The 27384-nt window shown below is 37.6% G+C and overlaps 1 protein-coding gene and 1 long non-coding RNA gene across 2 annotated transcripts in view; one reads left to right on the forward strand and one right to left on the reverse strand.

The window, feature by feature from the left end:
- Window positions 1-20653, reverse strand: part of CADPS2 (calcium dependent secretion activator 2) — a 5163308-nt gene extending 5142655 nt beyond the window's left edge. The window contains exon 1 of the mRNA XM_044088753.1: window positions 19972-20653. Coding sequence (XP_043944688.1) covers window positions 19972-20298 — 327 coding nt within the window. The 5' untranslated portion in view covers window positions 20299-20653. The remainder of the gene's footprint in view (window positions 1-19971) is intronic.
- Window positions 19205-27384, forward strand: part of LOC122815904 — a 629944-nt gene continuing 621764 nt past the window's right edge. Inside the window, exon 1 of the long non-coding RNA XR_006367012.1 lies at window positions 19205-19737. This is a non-coding gene — a long non-coding RNA (uncharacterized LOC122815904). The remainder of the gene's footprint in view (window positions 19738-27384) is intronic.

Raw genomic sequence — 27384 nt, forward strand, 5'->3', positions numbered from 1 at the left:
TGTGGCCACACTGTGGTGCGGGCGCCACTGTGTGGCCACACTGTGGTGCGGGCGCCACTGTGTGGCCACACTGTGGTGCGGGCGCCACTGTGTGGCCATACTGTGGTGCGGGCACCACTGTATGACAGTAATATCAAATGGGTACCAATGATGGTGCGGGCACCACTGTGTGGCCATACTATGGTGCGGACACCACTGTGTGGCCATACAGTCATTAGTATTTAGAGTATTTCTAAGTTTTGTATGGATGTTTTCAACTTGGTTGTAATGCAATATCAGCCCCCCCCACAGGAACACATCCTATCCCTCACAACTGCCACTGATCTTACGGAATGCTTCAGATTGTGCCTGTCATATGCCCATCCTAATCATGGTAACTCATGAACTGTTACAGAAAGTCAATATTACCAGACATTAAAGTTTATACTTTTTATACATCAGGATAAAAGAACAAGCACTACACAAAGTCTTCATTTGGTGCAGAGGTCTAAAGCTCTGCATAGTTAAGAAGCTGCTTTCTTTTACAAAGCTAGACAGTTTGAACCTTCTCTCATTTTCTTTTTATTGAAGTGACATGGGGTAATATTTAAATACTGTGTGGTGCCTAGTGTTAACACAGGGAGCAAAAGCTCTGCTATCCTACTCCCTATACAGGAGGAACAGTGGTAAAGCCTTTTTTTTGGGGGGGGTACATATGTTTGGCTGAATTAAATAACTCACTGGACCAGCTAACTTTCACAACCAGGCAATTTTTGCACAGCTGTGTAAATGCCTTCCTGCAGGCATTCCCAGGAGTAGATGGCTAATTAGTAAATGTTGTTCCCTGAATGCCTAATTAGCATGTAGCTCAATGGAGAATACGGCCTAACACAGTAATCCTACAGACTCTGCATGATCATAGCGGAGGGCATGAATCTGAATCAGACAGGGCTGCCTCCAGTGGTAACAATCCATGATTAGACAATGGCTGGTGACTGCTCTTTCTGAATACTGTCTCGTGTCATTAAGAAGACCAAATTGGTAACTATGGTAGTGGAACAAAAGGGCAATAAAAGAAAATCATATGGAACAAAGGATCATTTGTTGTTAAATAAAGTCACAGTGGAGAACTGTAAAAAGGGGAAGAATCTAAGTATGGCATGGATTGACTACAAAAAAGCATTTGACAGTATTCCACATTCATGGATAAAAGAGTACCTAAAAGTGTATAAGATATACCGTACACTAATCAACTGCACTACAGTGACTATGAAACAGTGGCAAACCACTTTGCAATTAAGCCATGATAAAGGGATAAATATTGGGATATTCCAGGGTGACTGTGTCACCGTTGCTATTCTTCCTTGCCCTAATGCCATTAAGCTGTCTACTTAACAGCTTAGGCCATGGCTATAATTTGGCTCCTAGTAAACAACAAAGTGTAAAGACTTCTCATCTTCTCTTTGTCAATTATTTAAAACTGTATGGCTCATCAGATGAGGAAATGAAAGCACAACTGCAAGTTGTCAAAACTTTTTCAGATGTTATAAGGATGTCACTTGGTCTTGATAAATGTGCAAAAGCAACCTTTAAAGCAGGAAAACATCCGTTTGTGATAAGAATGTGATATAAAAGAACTTGATTAAGGAGGAGTGTATAAATATTTGGGAACTGATGATGGATCAACAATAAAACACAAACAAATGTGAATAAAAACGTAGTAAATAATATTTCAGAAGACTTAAATTAATCCTGAAAACAGCACTGACATCTAGGAAAAAACCCAAGCTATAAACCAAGTTCCTCTTCATGTCCTAACTTACAGTTTTGGAGTGATTGACTAGCCCCAAAACATGTTGGATAGATTAGATAGGAAAACAAGGAGAATGCTTCATGCTCATCAGATGATTTATAAAAATCAGTGTATACCAAGATTATATATTCCCCGTTGTGAAGGAGGGATGGGCCTCCTTGAAATTGATTACATGTATAGATCTACAATTGTGGGACTCTACATATATCTGCTGACCTCACAAGACCGAAATGTAGTGAAAGTTTTGAAACACGAGAATAAGTCTAAGGTGACTTCTCTCAATCTATCAGAAGCATATTGGTGTCAAGCAGGAACGGAAATCAAACCAGAAGTAGATAAAAAAAACAGGCAGCAACTGAATGTGCCAAAAAACAAAAGAAAGAATATAAGGTGAAGGACCAGATGTGAAGGCAAGAAGTATGGAAAATGCATAAATATAGCTGTAAGTATAGAAACCTTCTGTAAGAACCTCATATTGATCAGGAACAAATGCAGGAAAGGTTAAGGAGAGGTGATTTCAAACCAAAAGATGAAAGGTTAATATTCGCAGCACAAAATAGTGGGCTACGTACGTGTTGGTTTACAAAGTCCATTGAACATGCCGGAGAAAGACAAATGTAGGTTTTGCAAAACAGAATTGGAAACAACTGCACACCTCGTTGCAGGTTGCGACATACTAATGGCAGAAGGACTGTATACTGAAAGGCATAATAATGTGGCAAGACTGCTGCACTGGGGATTGTGCAAACATTATGGTACTGATGTAGCTGAAAAACGGTAGAAACATGAGCCACAAAGCATCATAGAAAATGATGAAGTCTACATCACATGAGATCATCCATTACCAACAGCTGAAAAGATAGACGCTAGAAAACCAGATACAGTGGTCCAAGAAAAGAAGACAAAAGTAGCATTGATCACTGAAATTGCCATACCCAGTGACTACAGAAATTGCCATACCCAGTGACTACAGTGTCCTGTGTAGAGAGAGACACAAACTCATAAAAATATCAGGATTTGCCAGCAATGTGGAAAGATACCAAGATTGTTCCAATAGTAGTAGGAGCAACGGGTCTTATAAAAAAAAAAAAAAAAATGGTCTACAATGATATTTAGATATGCTGCCAATACATGTCACTCCGTAAAAATTGAAGGAGAACTCATTACTGGCCACATTGCAAGTGCTGCGAAGAGCACTTTTGGCTGACAAGAGTGAAACAATACTAATTTCATGAACTTTAATCGTACTTTGACTTAGGAATGGGGTCCATTCCCGTCATGGTATTAGAAACCCAAAAGATTTGGAAAAATTAAAAAGGAATAGTTGCACTACCAAGAAAATATTAAACGAGAGTAGGAATATGATTTAAAGGAACTTGAGCAGGAATGTACAAATACAGGGGAATTGTTAAGGATCAGCAATAAAACATGAAAAAATTGTGAATAAAACTCAGTAAGGAAAACTTCAAAAGACTGACTAAAATAATAATTAAAAATAGTCTTGACATCTAAGAATAAAGTCTAAGCTATAAACCGAATTGCTGTTCAGGCTTTAACTTACAGTTTTGGTGTGACTGACTGGCCCCAAAAGGTACTGGATCAGTTGGACAGAAAAATAAGAAAAATGCTTCACACTTATCAAATGATAAATACAAATCAGTGTATACTAAGATTATATATTCCACACCCAGAAGGAGGTATGGGCCTCCATAAAATTGATTGCACATATAGATCTGTAGTCATGAGACTGTATACGTATCTGCTGACATGATCAGATCAAAAATAGTGACAGTTGTACAACATGAGGAGAGGGAGTCTAAGATGACCACTCTGCTTAGTTCAGCAAAAGCATTCAGGTGGCAAGTGGGAATGGAAATCAAACCAGAAATTGACAAAAATTAGACAAACTGAATGTGCCAAAAAAATAAAAGAAGAAATACAAGCAGAAGAATCGGATGAGAAGGAAAGAAATATGGAAAAGTCACAAATACAGTGGTAAGTATAGAAATCTCCTGGAACAACCTCGTGTTGATTAGGATTTGACATAGAAATGGTAAAGTCGAAACCTAAGGATGAAAAGTTAAAGGCACAGGTCAGTGGACCATGTAAAACAATGTGTACAAAGTCCATTGAATATCTGGGAGAAAAAAATGTAGGTTCTATAAATGAATTGGAAACAGCTGCATGTTGCTGCTGAGTGTGACACACTCGCGGCAGAGAACCTGTACACTGAAAGGCACATTAATATGACAAGACTACTGCATTGGAGGTTGTAAAAACACTACAACATATAAGTAGCTGAAAAGCGCTGGAAACATGAATCATAAAGCATTAGTAGTACATAACATGGGATCACCCATTACCAGCAATTCAAAATATAGGTATTGAAAAAAAAAAAAAACAGTAGTCCATGAAAAAAGACAAAGGTAGCATTGATCATTGAAACTGGTACCCCTATTGATTACAGTGTCTCATGTACAGAGAGACAGTCATAATATCAGTACTTGCAGGCAGAAATGAGAGCAATGTGAAAGAAAGATACCCAAACAGTTCCAACAGTAGTAGGAGTAATGGGGCTACGAACCTACAGTCATATTTAGATATGCTACCAATACATGTAACACCATACGAATTGCAAAAGGAGTCGGTCTAGGAACATTGGGTGCCGCAAAAAGCACTTCTGGCTAAAATCTATGACTGAACCAACACTAAATTTCATGAACTTCAATTATGCTGTGACTTAGGAATGGGGCCCATTCCCATCATGGTATTGGAAACCCAAAATATTTGGAGAAATTAAATTGGAATAAACAGATGAACACCGTAATCAAGATGATTGAGAGAAATCTATGTGATATAACAGACATATTACTGTGCTGCTAAATTAATAACAGATAAAGTCTGACCATAAAAACACAGAGCAATAAGGGAGGATGGGAAGACATAAAGTACCACCATGGAAGCACTGAATGGAGAAAACTATAAAGTAATTAAGACATGCAGCGTCACCATGAGACGACTACAGAAGAGGGAACAGAACAAAAATACTTAGATAGATGGACATGGTAAAATATGGTATCAAAACAGACCAGGTTTATCATACATTATTGTAAATAATGGACTGAAGATAAATGACACAGACAGAAAAACTTTGAAGGTATGCTGGTAAATATAAAGGAAAAAGTACAAAGTAAGCAATTTGTTGATAACCCCAAAAGGTTTTACAGAAAAATGTGAAACAAAGCAAAAGGAACAGAATCACCACTAAAAAGAGAAGAAATAACACATTTTGGAAAATATTTATGAAGGCCCTGTGGAACATAAAGATGTTGAATGGATAGAAAATTTTAAAAGACACAGTAATGATTTTAAATGTAGAGGATATGAAATGGGATGACGTAATGGCCAGAAAAATATAGACAAAATTAAGAAAAACTCCTAAATGGAAAACCCCAGGCCCAGATGCAGTACCTAACTTCTGGCTAAAAGTATTACATCTTTACACAAAGCTTTAGAATGGAGTAAGGATTACTATTATCTGCATCCCAAATAGACACCACACTGGCTAGCAACAGGAAAAGTGATACACCTCCTTAACAGTGAGCCTGTAAGCCATCCTAAAAACTGTAGACCAATAGCTTACCTTCCAGCAAAGTGCAAACTATATATTGGAATTGATGAAGACAGAGTTTATAGTCATTCAGAAAAAAAACTCAGTCTTGGCAATAGAACAAAAAGATAATACTTAAAGTCATATGGATCAAATGATCATGCACTGGTAAGTAAAGCCATAACAGAGAATTGTAAAAAGGGGAAAACTCTAAATATGTCATGGATAGATTATAAAAAGACATCTGACAGCATCCCACAATTATGTGTTTACAGACGTACAAGATATATTCTATATCGTACATTGATCAGTACATTACAGTAACTATGAAAACAATGACAAACCACTTTGCAGTTAAGCCATGACAAAGGGCAAATTACTATCCCAGGGATAAAATTGAGGGGGATATTTGAGAGTGATTTTCCGTCACTGCTGCTCTTTTGTCTTGCCCATAACCCATTAAGCTGTTTACTTACCAGATAAAGCTATGGTCACAATTTGGCTTGCAGAAAACAATCTTGTTTAAAGACTTCTCTTTCTCTCTCTTTTTTTTTTTTTCGTGATGGATGACCTAAAACTGCATTCGTGGATTACCTGAAACTGCATAGTTCACCAGATAAGGATTTGAAAGAACAACTTCAAGTGGCTAAAACTTTCTTGTATGATACAACAATGTCATTTAGTTTTGATACCGGTGTTAAAGCAATGTTTAAAGCAGGAAAGTTGCAGTTCCAAGAAAATATCAGTCTGGGACAGAAATTAGATATAAAAGAACTTGAGCAGGAGAGTGTGTTTATATGCATTCAGGAACTGATGAGCAGATGCAAATTAAACTCAGTAAGGAATACTTCAGAAGATTAAAACTAATATTGAAAATGGCCTTGTCAAAGAATGAAGTCCAAGTTATATACCAATTTGCTCTTCCTGTCCTAACTTATAGTTTTGGAGTGACTGACTGGCCCTAAAAGGTATTGGATCAGTTGGATGGGAAAACAAGAAGATAACTTCACTGTTATCAAATTGTTTATCAAACGCAATGTATAACAAGATAATATATTCCTCATTCTGAAGGAGGTATGGGTCTCCTCAAAATTTATTACATGCACAGGTCTGCAGTCATGGGACTTCATACACATCTAGTGACCTTATCAGATCCAAAAATAATGTGAGTTTTAAAGCATAAGAAGAAGCCATCTAAGAGGACTTCCCTGCTTAGTTTAGCAGAAACATAGTTGTGTCAAGCAGAAATGGAAATCAAACCAGAAGTAGACAAAAATCAGACTGCAACTGAATGTGCCAAAAAGCAAAAGAATGAACATAAGGAAGAGGGCTAGATGAGAAGGCAAGAAATGTGAAAATGGCATAAATATTAGGCAAGTATAGAGATCTCCTGGAACAACCTCGTGTTGATTAAGATTTGACAAAGGAATGGGTAAGGACAGGTGAACTGAAACCAAAAGATGTAATATTAATAATGGCAGCCCAGGATAGTAAACTATGTACATGTTTGTTTACAAAGTGAACTGAACATATGGGAAAAACAGACAAATGTAGGTTCTATAAAAAAAGAACTGGAAGTAGTCACACATCTTGTTGCAGAGTGCCTTACAGTCATGGCAGAAGGCCTGTAAATTGAAGGGTACAATAATGTGGCGAGAGTATTGCACAAACACTACTCTACTGTAGATTATAGCAACGGAAACACGAACCTAAAAGCATCGTACAAAATGAAGACGTTTACATCACATGGGAACATCCCACAACCAACAGTTAAAAGAAAATCAACACAAGAAAACAGATATATAGTATCCATGAAAAAAGACAAGGAACATTGATCATTGAAATTGCTACACCCAGTTATTACAGTGTCTTATGTACAGAGAGACAGATAGACAAAATCATAAAACGCTAGGTTACACAGGTAGAAATACCCAGACAATGCAACAGTAGGAGGAACAACTGGTCTAATAAAAAAGAATTTACAGTTGTATTTAAATATGCTACCTATCCACATAACTCCATATAAACTGCAGAAGTACCCAATTCTGGACACATTGTGGGTGCTTGACGAGCACTTTTGGTTGACATCAAAGATTGAAACAATACTAATTTAATAAACTTTAATCATACTTTGACTTAGGAATGGGATCCATTCCAGTCATGGTATTATAAACCCAAATGTTTTTAATTCAGGAATAAACTGTACATTCTTGGTTTGCTGGCAGTAACTCAAACTTTAGTCTCATCACTGTGATATTTTCCCCTGAAACTCAGAGCTACTACAAAATCAGAGGGATTCATCCCCTGTGGGGTGTACAAATACACCCCATCTCATCTTTTCAATCTTCCCTGGATCGACAGCTTCCAGTTCTCAGACAAATCACCCAGACAGGTTACAAGGCAGCTACATTTGAACCATCTCTCAACAAAATATGAAACTGTATTATTTAAAAAGTAATTAAAATTAAGCAATCTTTGAAGCATCAAGATGGATGGATAAAAAAGACAGGTGACACTTGGTTGCTGCCAGCTTCACCAGCCTTCATACTGCAGTGAAGCAAAGACTCAAACCATGGTTTATACATTAACTGAATACATTAGTGTAATGCACTCATTTTTGAAGCTATAAAACTAGGATATTATATGTGGTGCAATCCTGATTTTATTCTGCGTAGCTTGTAAGAATGTCTGCTACAATTCTGAGAAAAGTGAGAATGGGCCTTAGAACAGTGGTACTACAAATAAAAGGGGTATAGATATGAACTCAGACACCCCACCAACTAGTCACTTTACTAAGGTACAGTGATCTCAGAATTAGTACACAGCAATAGCAGGAGAGTTGAGCAGAGCCACCCAAACTGTGAGGGCATACTTCTCAACCTCTTAGCTTATGACTCATGGACAAAGAAAAAAAGAAAGGGGGAGCAATGCCTCAAACATAAGAGCACATTTTAAATATTTCTCTTGTATGCTTAGAAAGATGCTAGAATAAACAAGTTATAAAGTCCTTCAGTAGCTGTCTTGATTTAGTAACTGCAACCCTCAATGACTTGCCTGAAAACAAATTTTCAGAAAACGGAACTGCTGGCTGTTGAAAATCACAAAAGTCCACAAAAGGAACTTCTTCTACCAAGGAATTTCTTAAACTTCACAGAACAAATATACAGCCAGCAGTTCCGTTTTCTGATTTTTTGGTTCATTTTAACTTTCAACGAAAAACAAATTTTACAAGGAACAGACCATAAACATAATGTAAAACCAGGAACAGTTGAGAGGCATGATGGGATTGTGTGGATGACATTAATCTCCCTTGCCAAAAATGTCTCAGTAATGCACCTGCTACTTTCAAATCACTTTTTTTTTCTTAGTACAGTTTACATTTCATAAAATACAATTTTAGATCTTACAGTAGTGTCGGGAAGCCATTTTGGTTATTTTTAGCATATTTCCTCCAGCTTAAAACTATCTTATTGTTCCACAGAGTCGCCGAAATCTACACCATCTTGGAGTACTTCAAGGCAAATTATACAACAGACAGTAGGTCTCGGTATTCAGTTCTTGGGGAAATGTAACATGACAGCTATAATTTCAAAGCTAACAAAAACTTTCTGAAACGCTATCCAGTTACTGGTTAGTAGACACCTCAATGCAAATGTTAATTGGTTTTCAAGATGAAAACATCACTTTGTGTTTCCAAGATTATCAGCATTTAAAAGCATTCAAAAGTTACCCTTTTACTAACCAAAACATGGGTAGCTGTATAGTGGGTACCACATATGAACTTGTACAGCACACTTCCATCCTAAATTCTAAGTCTAGCCTGCCCTACATTTCTTATTACTCCAGATATCAAATCCTCATTCCTTCCTGTGTACAACTCTTTAAATGCATCTTGTACTCACTTCTGCTCTACCCTCACTACTCCCTACTAGATCATCTGATTCATTAATATCCATCCCTTTGTATTTAACTTCTTCCTGAACATTCTATTCTTTTATGACTTCACTATCCCATCACTTTCTATTCCACCTTTACCCCCTAGTTCTACCCCTTCACCGATTCATCATCCTATCACTTTCTGTCACAGCCATACACCTCCTTTAAACATTCCACACTAGCTATCATAACCTACGTTACAGGTACTACAAAGACTATTTCTTGTTAAATATGAATACGTAAAATATTTTCTTGTGCAAAAAGCAATAAGGTATCACCGAGCTGATCTATCTACTTAAAAGTATTCCTTGTTGGCCAACAAAGTCATAAATCTTCTCAGTTAAACTAGTATGTGTTACATTCTACAAAGTAATGCGAATTGTGCCAACAGGGGATGCATTATGATGGGCTATTTCTGTCAACTGACATCTGTGTAAAGTGTCTTATGTGGAGCTTTTCTCCATAGGTCACCACTGAAAATGGACTACAACTAGTCATTTTTTTTACTTGCCAAATGAAAGCAAATATGTTACAATTCTACACAAAACTACTGCAATCATTTCTTTTACTTTCTACTTGCTAGCAAACAACAACTTTCACCACAACCAACTAATTTATGCAGGTTGGCTGTCATGCACACACAGAAAGCCTTGTGCAGTAAATGGGTTGTATGCTCGCACTAGCATGTATACACACACACACACACACACACACACACACACAAAACACAGTTGTTCCCTCATCTCACATGAACACGCACACATGAAACTCACTAAAAACTCAGGACAGAGCTTCGAGTAAGTTTACTTCGAGTAATATTAATCTGTATATGGTAGAAACTGCTGACTTTTTTTTTTTACCTTGATGGTTAACATTACATTATTGTGCAACATGTTGGATGCAATTTATGTGAAGGATTCAAAACTGAAATATCTAACTTCATTTAACATTAAAATCTGATGAAAAAAATTTTCGTCAGAACCATAAAACAGGCAAACATGGCCCCATCAGAACTCTGTAAACCATTTAGAAATTAAACAAGTAAAAATAAAGCATTTATTTTCTGTTGAAATATTTACACAAAAAATAAAAATCAACCTTATGAAGACAGTTTTATTCAAAATATAAATATAATACTGTTTTTATCATTAATTAATCAATAATTGAAAGTACAAGATAAAATGTCTGTATGTCCATCTGGTTATTGTAGTGGTACAGAAATATTACATATGCAATAAACTGTAATTAAACAAAAAAATCTACATTGAAACTGTAGTTTGTTCTTCAAATATAGAACAGCTGAAATTGCCTTAAGCATTTTGTGGGAGTCTTCAGCAGCATTCACCTAAGAGAGGATTCAATAAAAAAGAAGTGTGTCACACTCCACCCAGTTAACCTGCGTACCCAACATCTCCGGCACATAAAAAACACGTGTTGCACACAATGCTATAACACATGCTGCTTGAAATTGGAAATTCTGGCTGCTGACATATCATGAAATTATACAGGTGGTATAAAAACACTGAAAGCAATAGCTCTATTAAAAGAGATGCAAAAACATTTAATTAAACATAGGCCTTTTCTCAATAGTAAATGCAGCATCCAGGGAAAAAAGCATTATTTCAATTTATTTATTTAATACATTTCATACCTGGCTAAGCCCACTGACATGAATGTCCCTTTTTAATGGTGACACAACAGCACCTCATGGTCAAATGACTTGCACAGAGTCACACAGTTAGCAAAGGAGGATGAAGGAATCAAACCCTTGGCCTTGAATAGCTCATTAACAGCTCAGAGCTTTAATAATCCGAGAGTCTGGTATAGTGGTTAAGGTGTTCACCTTACATGCACAAGGTGAAAGGTTTGATCTCACATGGGGTAATTGGCTGGGCTTAAAATAGCTGGCAAAGACAACGTGTTACTGATTTATCCTGGTTGGGAAGGTGGCCTAATGGTTAAGGTGTTTGCTTTACAAACACAAGGTGCAGGGTTTGAGTCTCACAAGGGATAATTGGCTAGGCTTACAATGGGTCACAAGGGCAGTTAAGCCTAGTACTAACCTATAAATCATGTGTGTTAACTGCCTTTTAGTTATCCATTAGTTATCATGCTCTGTAGCATAGAGAGGTAAAACCTCAAGTGTTGTTTAGATTACCTGGGTATCAGTAGCAGCTGAGACACTGGGAGGACTTTTACTTTATTGTAATTGTATTTGTTAACTAGCATAGAGTAAAGATCCCCATTGACATTTTTCAGATTTAGCATGAGAGTGCTGTACAGTTAGGTGACTGGAATAGCTGGAGTGGAATCAGTATGAGGGGCTGATGATTTTCACCCATCTCAAGGGACAGAATTACTATACCCAGCTAATAAAATGATTACCCTTTATGGAATACCCTAAAACTGCACTCCATATGCAGAGGAACTCAGAAGCAGTACCCAGTCAATGACTGCATGCATTCCAGCAAAGCAGTACAAGTGTGTGGTTAAGTGCATTAATACTGGGCTCAGAATGCTATGGTTGTGGGTTAACAGTGGTAGCATTCAAAAATCCCAGCAGTTACAAAGAATGGTGTTTCAGTGACACTAACCAGGTTTTCCTCATAGACTAATAAAATGTGTGCCCTGCTTCTAGATTCCCACGGGTATGACATGCAAGCCAGAATTATAAATCAGAGTGAAGCAGGCATCACAGGGATTAATTGATGATCAGAACAACACTGAGACCCAAATACAAGATAAAACATTACTCATTGGCTCTGTAATCCCAGTCCAAATACTACACTTCTGGCCATGTTAAAGACTAAGTAACCAGTCCAAATACTATACTTCTGGCCATGTTAAAGACTAAATAACCATACTGCACTGTACATAAAGACATATATGTCTTCTTACCAAGAGTCCAACTTTAGAATTTCACTGCCCTGTTGGTATCAGTGCCAAAGGAGGAAATCTTAATTATCTTAACAAGGTTGTCTTACTAACATACAAGTGAAGTACTCCACAGATACAGAATATGAGCACACGTATGTAATCTACAGAAACAGTAATATGGCATGACTGTTTCACAACTATTTCACAACAAGCAGCACAGAACTGAAACCAAACAACAAACTAAACCAAGTACCTGAGAAGTACTTTACAGATATAAAATGAAGTTTGTTCAATTCTTTACTAGGTCAATAAATGAAGCAATTATCCTTTTCTGCACACAAATAATACAGTGACATGTGAAGGAAATAGTTCATTCCACTGACTTTACCTGGTTTGTTTAAGGAAACAGAGTTGCTAAAAGCAGGGCATAAAGCCTTTAGAACAAAAAAGTATGCATTCAGCTGCTAAAATAAACTATCTATTGCAGTTATATTAATACAGCATGATATAACATAACTGATGCTGCTAGCATAAGACGAACAATTTCTCCTGTTTAAAGACTTCTGCTGTGTTTAATTCCACTGCATGTTTCAGGAACCACACTCACATGTAGCATCAGTGCCCCAGTTCCATGGCTTAGCTTTAACTTAGCAATGCTCTCCCCTCATACACCCCCACTACCATTGCCTCATGTCCCCTTACCATGTAAACCACTTTTCCTGAGTCTCTACATATCAGACTTTCTCTCTCACTATTGGGTCAGCATAAGAGCAAAGAATATGTCAGGTGGTGAGTTATTGGTGTCTGATAAAGGGGCATTATTAACTTCTTCTACCCGGATATCAGTCCCCTAGTCATACGCCACTGCATTTAAATTTTCTTCACGGTTGCCTTTTCACAATATTGTTGATGGGTTAGGTTTTATACAACTTTCTAGAATGTTAACCCCCAAACTCTTTCAACTATTTGGGGATCTTCAGTTATGCTGCCCCAATTGTGCCTTCTATCTGGGGTTTTAGTCTCCCATATACAGCATCATACAGCCAGAATTGCACAGCTAGAAAGACAGATGTGAAGTTACTATCCATTAAACAAAGCCTCCAATCTCCCAAGATTCTTCCTCGCACCTGCTAATAGAACTCCCACCTCCAATCTCCCTTCTTTAGTACTACTTGCAAGTGGATTTGGTCCAGTTTTCATGACCATAGGATGTCAGAGAAAGGAATTAAATAGGACTGCATTCAGAACTACTCCCTGTGGAACATTATTTGCCACCCCCAACAAGATACTCATTTCTCAGTTCTTGAAGTAATTGTTTATTCATCTGAAGAGTTTTTTACTCTGTTCTATTACCTTCACCTTTATATAAACCTTTAGTGCAGCAGTAAGGCTAAAGACTTTGCCAAGGTACAGATACAGCACCTCCACATGGTTACTCCTGTCCTTCCCCGATTATCCAGTTATACAACCAAATAAGGTTAGCATGATGACACCCAAGGTACAGATACAGCACCTCCACATGGTTACTCCTGTCCTTCCCCGATTATCCAGTTATACAACCAAATAAGGTTAGCATGATGACACCGAAGGTACAGATACAGCACCTCCACATGGTTACTCCTGTCCTTCCCCGATTATCCAGTTATACAACCAAATAAGGTTAGCATGATGACACCCAAGGTACAGATACAGCACCTCCACATGGTTACTCCTGTCCTTCCCCGATTATCCAGTTATACAACCAAATAAGGTTAGCACGATGACACCCAAGGTACAGATACAGCACCTCCACATGGTTACTCCTGTCCTTCCCCGATTATCCAGTTATACAACCAAATAAGGTTAGCACAATGACACCCAAGGTACAGATACAGCACCTCCACATGGTTACTCCTGTCCTTCCCCGATTATCCAGTTATACAACCAAATAAGGTTAGCACGATGACACCCAAGGTACAGATACAGCACCTCCACATGGTTACTCCTGTCCTTCTGTTACTATCCAATTATACAACCAAATAATCCACATTGAAACAAAACATAGAACACACTGCTAAAGGAACTTTGTAAGCCTTGCACTCACCATATACTCCATTGTTTTGACATTACTAAGGTCAGACATACTTTGTACTTTCTTGTGGGCTACTCCATGCTCCATCCTTGCAGCACCAGAACTACTTGCTGCCAGTTCCAAATAGCCACCTCTCTCCAAGAATTCAGTTCATTATCAATGCTGGTAACTTAGCCGGTCCTTTTTCATCTTCACTGGTCCCTTTTCTCACTCTTATTTGTTATATATCAGCCTTTCCCCTTTCAACATTCACTCTTGCCAGCCTGTTACCCCCCACATACTTCCCCTTTGGTAAACTATGCTGTGAAATATTTATCTAGAATGCTTGCTTTTTATTTGGTTTTGATCCTCCCAAGTCAGTTCCCCAGTTATCCTCCCAGTTTTTTGTTCTCCATAACGATCCTGAAGATGACACCGATTCCTGCTACGATCCTTGTCTCTACACCAGACTTGTGTTGCTAAACTTTAGGAAACACTAATTTTCTGTATTTTCATAATCTAATGCCTCATCAGAATGTATTACCATTAATAAATACTAAATGAATCAGAAGAACATTTTAAAAATGCAGACAATTAGCATGTGGCACTTGTGACAGCCAAATGAGGATTCTAACAATAACCATAAAAGGAATGAAAGTTTTCAATATCCAACAATAAATAAAAGTGATACATTTTGTTAGGCAGATTTTGAAATTGCTTTCCATTTTAAACTTGCCTTTAAAATGTATGTGCTGTAAAAGGATTTCTAATTAAACATATTATCATTCGTCAACATTTTAAATTTCACACATCCGAGATGTGATTACCACTCGTAATTACATACACGGTTACATCTTCTGCAGCAATTCTGTCACTATAATACAAAATTGCAAAAAGCAGTAGCAACATGCACCACTGCTTTTATTTACCTCTGTTTTTTTTCTCACAAGCTGATATCTTCAGAGACAACATAGTGATTAACACAAAACAAAGCAATAATGCAATCCCAGGATGTGTTAACTCAAAAAAGACATCACACTTACTGCAAAACCAATATTATATTCTGCTTTATTCTTTTTAAAGAAGTCATATTAATGATATACATCAAAATTTGCTTTGCTTGAAAATAAGATAGCAATATTAAGAAATAATCTACTGCTATAACCTAAGGTATCTGTGGCAAAATTCTACACAACATGTACCTGGTACATGCATTGTTGTAATTATCAGCCAGAACATACTGTAATGAACAACTAGTATTATTTCGCTCTAATAAACTCTTTTCATTTGTATGCTCAAAGAGAGAGAAAACGGAGCTGTATGGTGTTTATAAACATTGTACATGAAATCGGACATGAACAAGGTCAACACTGAAAGCAAAGTATGAGATGCCATTAATTAAACATAGGCCTTTTCTCAATAGTAAATGCAGCATCCAGGGAAAAAAGCATTATTTCAATTTATTTATTTAATACATTTCATACCTGGCTAAGCCCACTGACATGAATGTCCCTTTTTAATGGTGACACAACAGCACCTCATGGTCAAATGACTTGCACAGAGTCACACAGTTAGCAAAGGAGGATGAAGGAATCAAACCTTTGGCCTTGAATAGCTCATTAACAGCTCAGAGCTTTAATAATCCGAGAGTCTGGTATAGTGGTTAAGGTGTTCACCTTATATGCACAAGGTGAAAGGTTTGATCTCACATGGGGTAATTGGCTGGGCTTAAAATAGCTGGCAAAGACAACGTGTTATTAATTTATCCTGGTTGGGAAGGTGGCCTAATGGTTAAAGTGTTTGCTTTACAAACACAAGGTGCAGGGTTTGAGTCTCACAAGGGATAATTGGCTAGGCTTACAATGGGTCACAAGGGCAGTTAGCCTAGTACTAACCTATAAATCATGTGTGTTAACTGCCTTTTAGTTATCCATTAGTTATCATGCTCTGTAGCATAGAGGGGTAAAACCTCAAGTGTTGTTTAGATTACCTGGGTATCAGTAGCAGCTGAGACACTGGGAGGACTTTTACTTTATTGTAATTGTATTTGTTAACTAGCATAGAGTAAAGATCCCCATTGACATTTTTCAGATTTAGCATGGTAGTGCTGTACAGTTAGGTGACTGGAATAGCTGGAGTGGAATCAGAATGAGGGGCTGATGATTTTCACCCATCTCAAGAGACAGAATTACTATACCCAGCTAATAAAATGACTACCCTTTATGGAATACCCTAAAACTGCACTCCATATGCAGAGGAACTCAGAAGCAGTATCCAGCCAATGACTGCATGCATTCGAGCAAAGCAGTACAAGTGTGTGGATAAGTGCATTAATACTGGGCTCAGAATGCTATGGTTGTGGATTAACAGTGGTAGCATTCAAAAATCCCAGCAGTTACAAAGAATGGTGTTTCAGTGACACTAACCAGGTTTTCCTCATAGACTAATATAATGTGTGCCCTGCTTCTAGATTCCCACGGGTATGACATACAAGCCAGAATTATAAATCAGAGTGAAGCAGGCATCACAGGGATTAACTGATGATCAGAACAACACTGAGACCCAAGTACAAGATAAAACATTACTCATTGGCTCTGTAATCCCAGTCCAAATACTATACTTCTGGCCATGTTAAAGACTAAGTAACCAGTCCAAATACTACACTTCTGGCCATGTTAAAGACTAAATAACCATACTGCACTGTACATACAGACATATAGGTCTTCTTACCAAGAGTCCAACTTTAGAATTTCACTGCCCTGTTGGTATCAGTGCCAAAGGAGGAAAATCTTAATTATCTTAACAAGGTTGTCTTACTAACATACAAGTGAAGTACTCCACAGATACAGAATATGAGCACACGTATGTAATCTACAGAAACAGTAATATGGCATGACTGTTTCACAACTATTTCACAACAAGCAGCACAGAACTGAAACCAAACAACAAACTAAACCAAGTACCGGAGAAGTACTTTACAGATATAAAATGAAGTTTGTTCAATTCTTTACTAGGTCAATAAATGAAGCAATTATCCTTTTCTGCACACAAATAGTACAGTGACATGTGAAGGAAGACATACTTTGTACTTTCCTGTGGGCTACTCCATGCTCCATCCTTGCAGCACCAGAACTACTTGCTGCCAGTTCCAAATAGCCACCTCTCTCCAAGAATTCTGTTCATTATCAATGCTGGTAACTTAGCCGGTCCTTTTTCATCTTCACTGGTCCCTTTTCTCACTCTTATTTGTTATATATCAGCCTTTCCCCTTTCAACATTCAGTCTTGCCAGCCTGTTACCCCCCCATACTTCCCCTTTGGTAAACTATGCTGTGAAATATTTATCTAGAATGCTTGCTTTTTATTTGGTTTTGATCCTCCCAAGTCAGTTCCCCAGTTATCCTCCCAGTTTTTTTGTTCTCCATAACGATCCTGAAGATGACACCGATTCCTGCTACGATCCTTGTCTCTACACCAGACTTGTGTTGCTAAACTTTAGGAAACACTAATTTTCTGTATTTTCATAATCTAATGCCTCATCAGAATGTATTACCATTAATAAATACTAAATGAATCAGAAGGACATTTTAAAAATGCAGACAATTAGCATGTGGCACTTGTGACAGCCAAATGAGGATTCTAACAATAACCATAAAAGAAATGAAAGTTTTCAATATCCAACAATAAATAAAAGTGATACATTTTGTTAGGCAGATTTTGAAATTGTTTTCCATTTTAAACTTGCCTTTAAAATGTATGTGCTGTAAAAGGATTTCTAATTAAACATATTATCATTCGCCAACATTTTAAATTTCACACATCCGAGATGTGATTACCACTCATAATTACATACACGGTTACATCTTCTGCAGCAATTCTGTCACTATAATACAAAATTGCAAAAAGCAGTAGCAACATGCACCACTGCTTTTATTTACCTCTGTTTTTTTTTCTCACAAGCTGATATCTTCAGAGACAACATAGTGATTAACACAAAACAAAGCAATAAATGCAATCCCAGATGTGTTAACTCAAAAAAGACATCACACTTACTGCAAAACCAATATTATATTCTGCTTTATTCTTTTTAAAGAAGTCATATTAATGATATACATCAAAATTTGCTCTGCTTGAAAATAAGATAGCAATATTAAGAAATAATCTACTGCTATAACCTAAGGTATCTGTGGCAAACATGTACCTGGTACATGCATTGTTGTAATTATCAGCCAAAACATACTGTAATGAACAACTAGTATTATTTCGCTCTAATAAACTCTTTTCATTTGTATGCTCAAAGAGAGAGAAAACGGAGCTGTATGGTGTTTATAAACATTGTACATGAAATCGGACATGAACAAGGTCAACACTCCTGATAACAGACAAAAAGATGAAGGTCATTAGTGCCATTAAGTGAAAAACTGATGACCACTCTGCTTCAGCCAATGGGTAGAGCTTGCATACACATGGAGACATAATAGAAGCATCACTGGCATGAGGTTAGGAAAAGAAAAAAAAATAACAGATGCCATTGTATTTACAGAAGCGTAATCCAGTCACAGCCTAAGGTTCAGTTACTAAAACTCTGTGACTCAGCACTGCCTTATAAACATAATGTGTTTGCCAGTATAAATGAAATCCTTGGTTGTGTTATGGCTCCCCGTGGCTTTTAAAATCGTTGCCATTTGTTAGCTGTTACATTGCCACTTCAGGTTTTTTAAGGCCTTATAGTGATGCAGACCTTTAATTAGTTTTTACTCCAATGTATTGTAAAATAAAACAGCAAGTGAATTTACCCAAGCAATGTTTGAAATTAATGAAAAACTACTATAGCTAGGATTTTTTCACTTGGTACAAATACAAAGCTAAGAAAAGGTTCTGGGTTGACTACATAAGTGACAGCTGTAAGTTATAATAATGACAGTGTCTTTCCAAGATGCATGACAGAGAAGAAGTCTACTTTGTGTTTTTGCCTGTCAGTGTAACAAAAATCCCCAGTTTGGTAAGTGAGGTGACCTTGCCTTGTACATGAAGAAAGGAGTAAAATAAAGCAGCACATTAGACCACGGGCAGGACTTGGGCTAGGGCTCTAACTTCCTGCCCACTAGACTGAAACCAAAACACTGTAACATAAACAATTCTAATGCGGGTTATTAAAAAGCCTTACAATTACCGGTCCAAAGCTCAGCCCCCTAAACGCACGTAAGTGAGAAGATTGTGTACACGACTTCCTCGAGTGATGATGGTATTGCATAATCATTCATCTTTTATTAGAGCTACGCAAGTTTCTTTAATTAAAGCACACGAGATCTATGGAAGCATATTATTGCATATGCATGCAGCTCAGCAATTCTGAAGATAAATGCTAGTTATACCTTACTTCCCTGCTACCTCTATTTCTTGGATGAAGGAGAACAGTGCTATGTCCATATACAACAGCTACATGCTGCGCCATACAGAGAAGTGCTCACAGGTGAGATGCATACTAACAAACCGCACTTAAGTGCTACTAGTTTTACTTCCCAGGGAAACAGCAGAGATTCCTCGCCCTAGCTGGGACACATCAATCTTGCTTCTTTGTGAGACACAATAACAGCAATAACCACTGAGTAGAACAGAGTAAAATCACTTTTTCCACCACCTGGCATTTTAAATAGAGGAGTAAAACAAGATTCAACATCCCTTCACGGGGACACCCTGAGCTCACCTTCTGTTGCCTCCTTGCCATATCTGTGGGCTGCTTTGCGTTAAATGGATAAGCGATGCACCTAATAGTAAACACGTACAGTTGCAACCTTATCCTTCTGTCTGCTTCTTCCTTCTGCTGTCTCTCTTGTTCTTCTCGCTCTTCGCTTATAACCGACGGGCTCGGGCTAACCGGTCTTGCAGTGCCCGCCCGTCCTGCCGGTTCCCGGGAATCTCTGCCCTGAGAAGGCAGCACGAGCCTCGGAGAGGTCCCTGCAACCAGAACATCGCGCCTTTCTTCCTCCAGTACCTCATCTGACTCCTCTTCACTGGAAGACGGGTCCAGCATATTGGAGGGGACAGCTGCACTTCTGCAATGTCTGCTCTGGTAATCCTGTATTAGCAGAGTAAGGAAAAGCAGGGAGGTGTGTTAATTGCCCCTTTTTTTTTTTTTTTTTTGGACACGTAGTTTTCACACGAGAAGGTTGCCTTAGCAGGCAGGGAGGGGGCGGGGTTTAATAAAGGGGCGAGCCGCTTTCTTTAGATATTTCTACCTAAAAGCTCTGCTCCCGTTTGACGCCGTGAAAGAGGAATTCACCGCCGCGCGATGGAATGCGGTAGGGAGGCATAGTTTGTTTGTGTTTCTATTGTAGTGCCTCGGGCGCAGTGCGAGTACTGTGCGCGAGAGTGCTTAGTGGCCCGTCACAGGTGGGCAACCTGTAGCAGCGCTGCTCAGACGCGCAACACGTGGAGCTGAATGCTAACGAGACTTGTCTGCGAGCTGCGGCCCAGGAGCTGGCAAGGTGACGGGGACATGCTTAATGATTGCTGCCTTAAAAAAAGTTAACATTTTATGGCTCTTCAACCATTGTAAACTACTGTTTGCGCATCAGAAAGTTTTAGGTAATCCCGGATGCTCTGCTGGAACAAACACAACTCTTTATTAACGATTCCAAAAAGGTGGATTTAAATTGCAGAGTTGCAGGTTTTACCATCTGAATGGATGACATTTCTCTTAACCTCTTACTGCAAGAAATCAGTACAAAGCCTTAAAATAATGTCGGGAATGGCTGAAAGATAAAGACAAATGTTAAACATTGCTATTATAAATTAAGAAAGTTGCTATAATAAGAAGATACGTCTTAGCATACATTTTCTGAAGTATATAAACTCTGAAATTCAAATGCTATGTGGCATTATTTATTGACATTAATCGTCAGTGATTTACAAAAACACACACATTTTATGAGGAACAAACTTAAAAATTTGATGCAAAAATCTGGACAGTTGAGAGTGGTGGATGAAAAAAATCATAAATACGACACGTTCAGTTTTATATAACCGCAAATCACTCAGAAATACCCACAAATTAATGCAATTGAGGCTGAGGAATAAAATTCTGAATGTTATTGCAGCTTTTTAATACAAAAATTGCGCTTGCAATCTTTAATCAAGATATTCAATTACTTTGTAACACGCACTTTACCCACTGCAGGGCTGCGAATGAGCAACAGTCCTGCTAATTCTGCTTACTACGTGACCCGCAGTTTGTCTGTTGCACAGGTGTTTTTACATTTGGGAGGCCGAAGGTTTGACTGCTGCATTTGTGAGAAGTACACGTATTATTAGTTAAATATAACTTTAAATGTGTGTAAACGTACAGACACTGGTATGTAAATAATCATACAGAATTGATATAAATGATGTTGCTGTGCTTTAGCTCAGGCATACTTTAGCTTGCACTTCCTGGTAACCCGGGATCTATAAGACGTCACAAGTGACCATTATCCCTACAACAGCAAAGACGCCATGCATCTTCTTATGTACAAAACTGCTAAGTACAAATGTTGCACCATGCACGTCTCTGCGACTTTCTGTGCGTGATATGATTCTGTGCCAGACTGCTACTTCTAAAGAAATCAAAATACTTTTTCAAGCAATAAGCTTGACACAGAAACCCGATTCTAGTGACTAGAAGTGATAGTACTAACTTAATTTTTTGGTGGTGATTTAAGAATATGTACTGTTTTGTAGTTAGTTACAGGCGCAAGCAGCCACGTTTCTGCTCACTCTTTATTTGTCATGTGGTTGCCCTAGGCGTTGCAGTTTGTAGTATTTTTCTGCCAAACAGACTTGTAGTAGCCCTCTAACAGCATCCGCATTGTTACTTTTCAGGGTTGTCCCCAAATTAACTTGTGACACTTTGGCAACTCTGTCTTTAGGATTAGAACAACTGGTTAGCTTGCCTCCCTTTCTTTATACGGTGATTTATCTAAAACAGGAAGTCGTTGAAAATTTTAAACGAAGAAACAAAATCACTGTTTTAACATTTTGAACAAATTAATAGTAAATAATAATCAAAGCATAGTAAACATTGTTAATGTGACAATAGATATCATTCTGATTATCATGAGTGTTTGTATTGTGTTGTTCTAACAACATAATTTAAAACAGAACTCATAATGTATGAGTTTGTGTTTAGTTCTCGGGTAACTGTCTTTTTTTTTTTGTTGACCCAGTAAGCCCATTGGACGAAAGTTCCTTTTCCTTGGTGACCAGTTTCATATACAGTAGTAGATCCATTAAAATCAAAGTACTGACAAGGTGGCATGACAAGCTTCTTTCAATTTTGTATCATTTTTATGCAGTAGGTAGTTAACGCCAAAGAAAGAAAAGGTGACTGATTTGTGACATTAAACAAAGACAAATGTTTAATCAGATTAAAATTATTTGATCAGTGTGTCTGCGTAAATATTTTGAAAGCCATAGGGGGGAAGTTGTTAAGAGTACTCATCGCAGAACCTCTGTTGATAGTAAACTATCCAGCAACAATTTTAATTTTTTTAAATAATTTGGGGGAATCAAGCTAATGAAAATGTACTGATTTAAATGCATGACTATTTGTGGCCAAATGTAATGCACACACATAATGGGAGTTACTTTCATGTATAGGTCTTGGACAAAATTATTCTCTACAACTAATTAATGTAGGAAAGAGTTAGCTGAAGAATGTCTTCTTTTAAGCACTGTAGAATGCAAGGTCTGTACTATCTCATGCAAATTAATGAATAAAAGGTGTGGGCAGTAATTTAAAATTTGTTTGCGAAAAATTTTATAGATTGGTGTAGTGGATTTCGTACAACTACATTAAGTAATGACAATTCTAAGCCATAATAAAGGTGAAAGATTGTGGACAGAAAATGTGCATATAAGAAGTAGTTCTTAGTTTGTACTGAAAAAGTGGAATGAAGGCTGCTAAACCAAAGAGGCAAGGCAGAGACCATAATACGCTTGTTTCATGCCTATTTCTTGATCTCTCAAAGGCATTTAACACTGTCTCCCACCCCCTCCTCCTGCACAACTCTCAGAACTAAACCTTTCCTTTCCACTATCTCCTTGTTTGCTAGTTACCTTAACAACCAACTTCAATCTGTTAAATGGCTCTGTGCAACTTCACCCGCTTTGTCTGTCAAGATGAGTGTACCTCAAGGACCAGTCCTTGGCCCATTACTGTTTAACATCTTTAACAATCTTCTGTATACATCATGTCCACAATCATCACTGGTGCAATATGCAGATGACTCCACAGTTATCACCATAGCCGATTCCCTGTCTGACCTAAATACAATGACAGAAATCCTTCTTCTCCACTGAAAATTGTTTCATTAAAAAAACAATTAATTCTAAATCCAAAAAAGACCAAACTCCTTCTTTTTATCCCCATATCAATGAACCACCTTAAATCCTTCTTCTCTATCTCATTCCTTAATAACACCCCTATCTCCATCGAATTGCACACCAAACTACTAGGGGTCATCATTGATGACCACCTTAAATTTGATCTGCACATTCTCAACAATATTATAAAGCCCACCAAAAACGTGGACTTCTTTAAAGGAACACACAGTTTTTATCTAGTAAAGCTAACATCTCCCTATCCCATGTCTACCTCCTCCCTACACTATTCTATGGTTCACAAATCTTTACTAACCTTCCAACCACTCTCCTAACAAAACTTGAATCCACCTACAATAAAGATGCAAGATTTGCATCAGACCATTCTACCACTCGCATGACTGCCTTGCTGTTAAAAGATTAAACTGGCTAGAATTTCCTCAACATCTGATTCTCTCTCAACTTCAAATGATCCATTCTATTTTGTATGTGCCATCTTTCGGTCCTAACATTGCCTCAGTTGTCTCCCTCTATTCTCCTCCTAAGTCCCTACAAAGCTCTGAACAAAACTATTCTTCAAACCTACAAGCCTAAAACAAAAATAGGGCAAAACCTGCACAGCTACTCCCTAGCCCAATCCTGGAATAAACTTCCTTTAGATATTAGAAATATCAATCACCCACTTAAATTCAAAGCTGCTATTAAAAACTATCTAAACGTCATGTATCTGTCACTGTAACTACCCCGCTTGAAGGATCACCCTGTACTCCTCACCTCCCTGTCAACTAATTCTCTATCTTTATTCTATTCATGATCCTACATTTAAAATGTTATCGCTCTGTTTACAGCGACTGTGCAGCATATCTCACTGAAGCAACTCAAGACCAGTTCTCTGAAAACGATTGTACAGCTTGTTTTCATTGATGTAAAAATGTATATACTCTCTGTGGTTGTTAATCGTGTACCACATATTTGTATTAATTCTCTTAATTTTGCTGTATCTGTGTTTGTTTTTATACATAATTTTTGATTCTACACTTGTTTTTTTACTTGGTTTGTACAAATAATAATAAATAAAATATATCGAATGAGGGATTGTCACTTGTTACTTTACAGGAGATAGAACTCTAAAATAGTTTGTAATGTTGCAGCTAGACAATATGTTATAGCATAGTGGAATCCTTAATTAGAAACACAACTTGAATTTCAGATAAATGTAATTAGCCATCTAATATACATTTATTGGAAATATAAATAAAGAGCACATAATCATTGTTTTAATCTGCTCATCTTTACCAAAATGATATTTTACTGCATGTTGATTCTGTTCAAACCTTTGTTATTGGTGTTAGCATTTATTGGCCTTGAAATTGTCAAAAGTTCAAAATTTTGTTTTCTGTTTGGTCAAAACTGTAGTATATGGTGTCATCATTATTCAAATGAAATGGGATTTTCTGTGAGTTATCACTTCCTTGTTGTTGCTCATATCTGTTGTACTTCTCATCTTTTCTGTTCTTTGCTAAATATGGTTATGTGTTGCAACTTTTACTAATGTCATTTTGAAAACACTGCAATCAGTAAATACCACAGATCCAGCTTTAACAGATTGTTTAAAGATGGGGTGGTTAATGGAGAATGGAAGAGGCAATTGTTCCTCATTCATGAAGGTGGCAGCAAGGCAAATAAATCTATAGCATTTACTTTGGGCTCAGTAGCATAGGACATTGCAGTTATTATGAAAGGAAGTAACTACTGAATACCTAGAAACAAACATGATAAAACAACTATGGCAGCATGGAAGGTATGTCATACAAATAAATGTCACTTTACTTAATAGGTAATGTGTTGATATAGGAGGTGTTAGAGATGTGATTTAGCATCTTATGGGTAAGGCTTGCGGCATAGTACAGTACAAAGTAAACATTTTTTTAGATGTTGAGAAAGTCAGATGGTTGTAACAGTAAAAAAACAAATGTACAGCAGGACACAAATGATTCAGTGGGAATATACAATGAAGAATTCTGGTCCACTATACTTACTGTACCACAGAGATGAGGAGTGGAGAATGGGCATTCATGCTCATGTAGTTAACAACAAAAGTTACCTGGAAAGGAAATTTTATTTCTTTTTGCAGATCATGTTTATAACAGAACTGATACACACACTAACAAGGAAAAGATCTTTTGGAAGGAACAAACAATAATGAAATGTACAATAGTTTAATTTTGATATGCGAGTCCAAATTAATGCAGCTTGTACTCAGCAATAGCAGTTAAAGTTGTGGTCAATAAGATGTGAAGTGACCATCTGTAAGTGAAAAGCAAGGCAGTGACCCTTATGTGCATTAAAATTTTTATGTTGCACAACTTCTAAATGTGGCAGGTAATATACTTTTTCTATTATGGTCCAGTGTTGTACAGTTTTGAATGTGTGTAATATTTAAAAAAAACACTAAAGAATATAGCAGACACTCTAGTAGATATTTTTGTCCAAGTCTAGCAATGCCTGTTTGGACTATTTTGTCATCTCTAGCTTCTTCTCAACTGTCTGTCTCACTGCAAACAAAGAGTTGGTCATGCTAAATCCTAATGTGAATATGAGCTGCTCATCTGCTATCTTACTTTCCACTGCTTCGGGTATTCATTTAACATCATCTGCAGAACTTTCATGCAGTGTGACAGAGTTTGATACATCTGTGCTGCCCACAGTTGTGAATGTCCCCTTTGTTCTTGGACACTGGCACTAGTATGCTTATTCTCAAGTCACCTGGGATATACCTTTCTCACCAAGGTGCTGTGAGTACCCTCAAGAGCCATTTCTCCCCATCTCACCCAACATCTTGATCATATCTGCTGTGACCTCATCTAAGCCTGCTGTTTTCACCAGATTCATTCTCCTTTGTGCTGTTCTTACTTCTAAGGTGTGCTCCACCTCTTCTTTCATCATAGGCTGTGTATGGGGCAGTACAACATCTGTTGGATTTTCTTCATACAGAAGTTTCTAGAAGTACTCCTTGCCTCTGCCTTTGAAGTGCTGTGGACTGGAGAGCAGGCAATGTTCTTGGCTTCCCTTGGGAAAGGTGTCCGACTATCTTCTTTATCTTTCTGTCTTTGCTGTGAAACCTGATAGTTTATTTGTGCCATCTAATGATTCACTTTCCAGAAGCTGTTAAACTACTTCTGATTCCTTCTTCTTTGCTGTTGCAACTCCTCTCTTAGCCGCTTTGTTAAACAACCAATATTCTTTCTTAGTCTAATCCATCTCTTCTATCTCCCACTTTTTCCTCCACTCCTTTTTTTTTTTCTTTTTGATGACTTCCTGATATTCTGCATTCCACCTCCAGCTTTCCTTCTGTACCTTGCTTCCATACCTGGCTCGGCTGCATATTACTTCTGTAGTCCTGACACATGATGTTTTAAGGCACTGCAGTTCTACTTCAGCTCCACTTATTTTCTGTTCCTGCTGAGGTGCTAGAGCCATGAGTAATTCTTTGAATTCTTGTGCTTTCTCTCCAGTCAACCTCCAAGCTTTCAGCCTAGTCTCTGTTGACCTTAGATCCCTCTCTGACCACTGCTTGTAGCTAATTGTGGCAACCATCTGAAGCCATCCTTGGCAAGACAAATTAAATTGTTTCATTTTGCACTTGCCATAATTGTTTTCATTAACTAAATAACACATAAACTGTTCACAGTATAATGTATTCACCTCCCAGGTACAAGGATCAATCCTGTCCTCCAGCCCACACCTGTTTGGAATTTGC

This window comes from Protopterus annectens, chromosome 11.part0 (genome assembly GCF_019279795.1).
Source record: "Protopterus annectens isolate FY-2018-M chromosome 11.part0, PAN1.0, whole genome shotgun sequence".
In the NCBI taxonomy this organism is placed as follows: Eukaryota; Metazoa; Chordata; order Ceratodontiformes; family Protopteridae; genus Protopterus; species Protopterus annectens.